The sequence below is a fragment of the Capra hircus genome, chromosome 8 (assembly GCF_001704415.2).
Source record: "Capra hircus breed San Clemente chromosome 8, ASM170441v1, whole genome shotgun sequence".
Taxonomy (NCBI): Eukaryota; Metazoa; Chordata; class Mammalia; order Artiodactyla; family Bovidae; genus Capra; species Capra hircus.
Genome location: NC_030815.1, coordinates 6,732,468 through 6,739,491, shown reverse-complemented (window position 1 = coordinate 6,739,491; position 7,024 = coordinate 6,732,468). Strand labels below are relative to the sequence as shown.

At 43.4% G+C, this 7,024-nt stretch overlaps 1 protein-coding gene and 1 non-coding gene across 2 annotated transcripts in view; both read left to right on the top strand.

The window, feature by feature from the left end:
- Nucleotides 654-725, top strand: TRNAS-GGA. Its single transcript has one exon. It is a non-coding gene; the product is annotated as a tRNA-Ser (tRNA).
- Nucleotides 4,038-7,024, top strand: part of HPGD (hydroxyprostaglandin dehydrogenase 15-(NAD)) — a 35,229-nt gene continuing 32,242 nt past the window's right edge. Inside the window, exons 1-2 of the mRNA XM_018051829.1 lie at nucleotides 4,038-4,303; nucleotides 4,586-4,709. Of these exons, the coding sequence (XP_017907318.1) occupies nucleotides 4,211-4,303; nucleotides 4,586-4,709 (217 nt within the window). The 5' untranslated portion in view covers nucleotides 4,038-4,210. The remainder of the gene's footprint in view (nucleotides 4,304-4,585; nucleotides 4,710-7,024) is intronic.

The following is a 7,024-nucleotide window of genomic DNA, read 5'->3' as shown; positions in this document are numbered from 1 at the left end:
GTCCAACTCTCACATCCATACATGACTACTAGAAAAACCATAGCTTTGACTAGATGGACCTTTGTTGGCAAAGCAATGTCTCTGTTTTTTAATATGCTCTCTAGGTTGGTCATAACCTAATACTTACAATTGCATTAAAGAAAAACTAATCCTTTTTGACTCTTAATTTTTGTTTTTTATTTTAAGAGGACTTTGTACAACAAACTAAAGCATAACCTATCAATAGGAATGCTTTCAAAAATCATATGAATATGGTTTGTTTCGGATTTAGCCTAGTTTTAACTAAGAATTATGTTTTTGATTACATAAATTACATTGATGATAGAATCACAGTAAGTTAATGTAAATGAAATTAAATAATGTTAGGAGCACAGAAGATGAGAAATGTTTATCAAAAAGTCATAGAGGAATGGAAGATTTGTTTACTGAATAAAGAGTACCTTTTTATGATTTTCAAATATGCTGTACATAATATCCTATAGATAGTTTTAAGTGAAAATGTACGTTTCATATAAAATATAATATGATCTCAAAACATTCTTGTCCAAAGATATAACACCTATGCATTTTTTTTCCAATCTTATGTTTAAGTTGTGTAAAAATGTAATCACAGTATATAGGAATTTTCACCATCTAATTCAAATTCAGGGACTTCCCTGGTGGCTCAGAGGTTAAAGCGTCTGCCTGGAATGCGGGAGACCCAGGTTCGATCCCTGGGTTGGGAAGATCCCCTGGAGAAGGAAATGGCAACCCACTCCAGTACCCTTGCCTGGAGAATCCCATGAAGGGAGGAGCCTGGTAGGCTACAGTCCATGGGGTTGCAAAGAGTCGGACACAACTGAGCGACTTCACTTCACTTAATAATTCAAATTTTCTGTCTTTTCTTGAACACATATCTATTTATCTCACATATCATACTTATTATTTTTCTTCATTCAATCCTGCTGGCTCAAATGGTAAAGAATCTGCCTGCAGTGCAAGATATCTGGATTCAATCCCTGAGTACAGAAGATTCCTTTTGAGAAGGGAAAAGGAATGGCTATCTACTCTAGTATACTTGCATGGAGAACTCCATGGACAGAGGAACCTGGCAGGCTTCAGTCCACAGGGTCCAAAGAATCAGACATGACTAAGCGACTAACACTAAACTACTAACATTTACTAAGTACTCACTTTGGGTCATCCTGCCCTGAATGCTCAGGACACAGCTGTCCTTGGAGACACTCAGAGACAGGAAGGTAATTATAATAAGGCGAGCGGTGTTTCCACTGTAGTTCTTCAGCTCAGTAGGAAGACGAGTGAAGAAGGTAGGAGAGGATATGCTCGGGTAAGCAGATAATGTACTGGTATGCCAAAGCCTGAGCCTGGGCAGTGAGGTCAGTTTTAATGGATGCAGCTTCCCAGGCTGCAAAGCGGAGCTACAAGAAAGATAAGGGGTGTGGAATGCCTGCCATGCCATGCCAAGGATTGAGATATTTTAAGGGTTTTAAACATAAGAATGTCTAAACATAATCAGATTTGTGTTTTAGGATTTTTATTGGAAGGAGTGTGGAAACTAAATTTTTTTTTAATTGGAGGATAATTGCTTTACAGTGTTGTATTAGTTTCTTCTGTACAACAATGTGAATCAGCTAAATGTATACATATATCTCCTCCCTTCTGAACCTCCCTCCCACTCCACTCCCCATCCCACCTCTCTAGGTCACTGCAGAGCACTGAGTTGAGCTCCCTGGGCTATACAGCAGGGATAGATTTACACATGGTAGTGTATATATGTCAATGCTATCTGGAGGCAAAGAAATAATTCAGGAGTCTAACTGCTATTTGTATCGGAAGAGAAAGTATAAAGGGTCTGAACAAAGACAGTCACCATGGAAACCAAGGGGAAGGAAAGGGGTGGGGGTTACCAACTGTGCTCGAACTCGCAGTCTTTCCTTTCTACTAATAAAACTATTTCTCACATTTTTCTCCATCTCATGTGAACTAAAATTGTTATCAATTTATGCCAGACCTAATTTCATTGTCCCTAAAGTCTGATAGGAACTGCTACTTACCAATAAGGGCTCTGAAAACACAGAGCTGAAGCAACTAGCTCAAGGTCACACAATCAGGGCAGGAGCAGAGAGACAAGACCCAAACCAGCTTTGTCTGAATCTGCAGCTGATGTACCCCCCCCACCCACGCACCCACCCACCCCCTTTCTGCTTCTATTCCCCTGTTTTTCACTCACACTGACTGGCTTTTAACCTGAATCCATCCCTGTCCTTTCTTAAAAGAATAACTCATCTGTTTACTAGTCTTTTCAACTACCGTGCAATCTCTTGCTTTCCATGTCATGTTAGCCTTAAACCTCGGCAATGTTCACCTTGTCATCATTTTTTTCCTTAAATTTCAGCATTTGGTTTCCGTGCCATCTAAATGTACTGATGCCAGGACTTCCCTGGGGGTCCAGTGGTTAAGACTTTGTGTTCCCACTGCAGGGGCATGGGTTTGATCCGTGGTCGAGGAACTAAAATCCCACAAGCCACAGGATGTGGCCAAAATATAAGTAAACACAAACACTGATAAAAAAAAATCCATGATGAACAAAAATCAAATTTAAAAAGCAAATATACTGACACCAATTATTGTCTGGAAAATTTTAAAGTATTTCTTCATCCTTCTTTCCCTGTGCTTATCAGAGTGCTTTGCATTAGTAGTAACTCCTTTATTCCCTGAAACTCTTTTCCCATATGCTTTCCCAACATGTCCCTGTGTCACTCCAGCGGCTCCCTCTCTGGCTCTTATGTTAGTTCTTTCCTGATAAAGAAAAACATTTCCTTTCTGCTATGTTCTGTACGTGCTTCTAGAGGTTTGGGTTTTCCTTTGCTTCCTTTTAATTTTTTTTTTAATTCTCTGCTGTTCTCTTTCAATATAAAGACCTCTGTTGCAGTGGTGTGCTGACAACATATATTTCACACAACCTCCCCATACGTGCCTGTGTGCCAGTTACCTCATCTGCTGCCTCTTGGGAGCAACAAAGAAGTACACAAAGGATTCATCCCCTGTTGTGTAAGCTTTCTTCCTGACCTCTGTCTCCCCAAGTACTTGGATTTCTTTGATCATGAAAATAAATGCCAGGCAGGTATTCAGTTTACAGAACTAGAACTGAAGCCTGCAGATGATAACAGGAAAGAGAGAAAGACAAAGTCAGCGGAATACCCCCAACTGAATGCATCTTAGTGCAACAGCTCAAGCTCAAGTTCCTGGAGGACCAGGAACCTCTGTCCCATACTTATCTGGAAGCCTCCAGAACTAGTATGACTCAACCAGCAAACATTCCATTGAACCTGCACCTCACCAGGCTGACAGAGAGGCTGGAAGCCCAGTGCAGTCAGTGATGACAGTTCTTGCTAGGCACTCTCAGAGTGACCCAGAATTGACACTGATCTGAAACCCGGGTGTCAACAGGACTCCTAAAAATTCCAGCCTTGAAAGACAGGATCCATGGGTTTCTGTTCAGAGCACAGTGCACTTTAAAGCACAATTCAGTAAGAAAAAAAAAAAAGAAAGAAAGAAACCTAAAAACGGTGTTAGTCACCTCTGCTCCCTCCATCCCCACTTCGATGTCCATGAGATAAGAATTAAAAACTTAGATCAAGACAAAAGGGCAGCCCCTAAAATTGTGCTTTACTGTTTTTATTTTTTTGTTTTGTTTTGTTTCTTCTTTTTCTATTATTTGGAGGGTGGGGGTGTGAGGGGAGAGTGGGGTGGGGAGGAAGACCTGGGCACAGAGAAGGATTCCAAGCTCTTCAGCTTCTCCTCTGCCCTCCTTTTATGGGGTGGTCTTCAGCGCACGGAAGGGATCTCTTCTTGGGGAGTAACTTTTCTGCGTCCTCTTTAACCAGCCAGCCTGCGTCCAAATCATCATCTCCCCAGCTAGCTTAGGTTACAAGCTCCACAGAGGCAGGGATGTTTATTTACCGTATGTCTCATGCCCTAGTGCAGGGGGAGGCTCCCAGGTTCGGCTACGAGTCAGGAAGGCAAAGATCGCCGGGCCGGAGCGCTCAGGGCCAGGTGACACAGTCCTGGGTGCCGCCGCTGCTTGACAGCTTCATCCCCGCCCACTGGCGGGCGAGCGCGGCCCGGCCACACATGCGCGCGCGCAGGGTCCTTAAAAGCCGCGGCCGCGCGGAGACGCCGAGCTCGCCCACCGAGCGCAGGCGGCGACATGCACGTGAACGGCAAAGTGGCGCTGGTGACTGGCGCGGCCCAGGGCATCGGCCGAGCCTCCGCCGAGGCGCTGCTGCTCAAGGGCGCCAAGGTAAGCGCGGCGAGGCGCACGGCCCACCCGAGACCCGCTCTCCAGTCGAGGCCCCGGGGAGTGAGCGACCCAGGCTGCGCCCCCGGGGCTCTCCTTGCCGCCTCCAGAGCTGTCCAGGCTGGCGCACTCCAGCGGACTTCGAATGCGCTGACAGAGAACCCGATCTGTAAACTGCCCGATCTCAGGTCCAAACGAGGAGCTTCCTGTTGTCTCTGTATTGTCGGTCTGTCTGCCTGTTTTACCAGGCGCGAAGGATCTCGATTCCTCTCCTTTTGTCCGTAGGTAGCGCTGGTCGATTGGAATCTCGAAGCAGGTGTCAAGTGTAAAGCTGCCCTGGATGAGAAGTTTGAACCTCAGAAGACTCTGTTTATTCAGTGCGATGTGGCCGATCAGGAACAACTGAGAGGTAAGCGAGGGGAAAATCAATCCATCAGCGCGGAGCGCGCTTCGAGCAAGTAGCAACCTGAAGGCAGCCTGCGCCAGAGAGCTAGCTTGGCGTGGCGGAGGGGCTACCTCCTGCAGAGCAAATACCTCAGAGCTCCAAGAGATAGCCGACTGCTACCTGACATCCCAATAGACATTAAAAAAAAAACTAAGGAGGGATATCTGACATCCCAATAGACATACACAAACTAAGGAGGAAGAAAAGCCAAGCATGTTTGAGAAATCCTTTTCTTTTAGTCATTTGGCAGCACATAATGTAATCAAAATTCCTTGGTGTATTCCAAGATAATGCTGCTTCAGTAGTTATTAAATGATTGAACTTGCAAATGGAACTTAGAAAGATAAAGTAGGCTAGGGGATTACGGCAGACTACTTCTCCCAGAAAGCTGGAAGATGGCAGAATCCAATGGCAGTCAAATGTGGCAATGTTTCTCCTTGGAACATGCTAGAATGCAAGGTCAAGGGTGGTCATCACAGCTGTGCTGGATGCTTTTGACCAGATGTTCTCCCTGATTTTTCCCCTATGAAATGCTTTAAAAACAGTAATAGTTGTATTGCAGAAGAAAAGTTCCTGTCAGATTTTCCTCAATGCTTTCCTGTTTCTGTCTACTCGCTTAAGACAGACGGATCTACTTGACCAATCCAGAGACAGTATTGGTGTAGACAAAAAAACAGATTTGGTCATTTAGAAGTCCAACCGATCGGTATGAGAAAATACATGTATTTCTAGGAAAAATGAGAAAATAGAACATTTGTATTTTACAAAGTTTTTTTTTTTTTTTGAAAGACTAAGTGAAAAAAATTGCTAGGCACATCTTTAACGGATCAAAAAACTTTCATGAAAGTCATCTTAGTACTTCTTAACATGGATGAGTCTGTGTGTGATTTTTTTTTTTTTAATGTTGGAGTGTTCTGTGAAAGAGTGAAAATGGAGTGGTATGTTAGAAGGAAACAAATTGTTCAGGGAAATTGTTTTAAAGGAAATTATGTAATTAAACTGAAAATTTTATAAAGATCCATAACATGGATTATAAGTGTGAGCAGAAGAGACCTGTAAACACAGTGCCAGAGCTGTGTATTTTGCCAGAGGATACAGTTTTGCTGATTGCACAGGGTATTTTTCTTCAAGGGTAAAGTCATGTCAAATCCCAACAGCCACGATGATAGAATAGGGAACAGTAGAGGTCATCTGAAAGCTATTTCTGTCTGAATTTATGTAGTTTTTCACATGACATTTAACCTTAATTGTTTTGCTTCCCAGTATTTAAAATTAGTACCTTGGCTGTAAACACGTTCCTTAAGGATAACTGATTGTGGAGGAGGAAACCAGACACATAATGAGTGACCAGGAGAAGCCATGATGGTCAATGAGAAAGCCACATGTTTTCTGGACATCAGTGTTTATTGGCATTTTAGGGAAACTTGGCATTGACTCTTCCAGTTTCAGGATTTAGTGTGGCCTACAACTTTTAAAACTATGTAGACACGTGGCCCAAGAGACGTCATTGAAATCATAAAAATACAGAGGTGAAAAAGTTCTTGGAGGTGACCTACAGATGAAAAAAAAAAAAGCAACAGGAAGAGTTTAGGCAAATTATAAAGGATGCCACAGCATTTAAATGTCAGCAAAACCTAGATTGCAAGTTGCTTGAGCCCATACGTGAGACGCCATTAGTATTTGACAACCTAATTTCCTGTAAGGTGGTTGTGGAGTTCTGAAGAGTGTGTGCGTACCTGCTAAGTCACTTAAGTCATGTCCAACTCTTTGTGACCCTGTGGACGGTAGCCCTCCAGGCTCCTCTGTCCATGGGATTCTCCAGGCAAGAATGCTGAAGTGTGCTGCCATGCCCGTCTCCCCATCAAACCCGCATCTCTTGTGCCTCCTGTATTTACAGGCAGGTTCTTTACCACTAGCACCACCTGGGAAGCCCACTAGGTACTAGATGCACTGAAAAGGTCATAATGGATCTGAGTACACAAGTGTTTAATATGACACCTTCTGAAGATAATATGGCTTATTTTTAAAAGGATGTTTGTCATAGGCTAAGCCACAGAACTTTAGTAACTTCTCAGGGACAGAGATGCTGGCTGCCCAAACTGACTTCCAAGAGCACTTAGCACAGGGTGCTCAGCTCTCTAAAATTTACCCCATTGAGGTACTGCTTACAGAACTTTAATGTGCATACAAATTGTCTATGGATCTTACTAGGGTTAAGATTCTGATTCCGTAGGTCTGTGGTGACCACTGATTCTGCATTTTTGGCAGGTTCCCAGGTA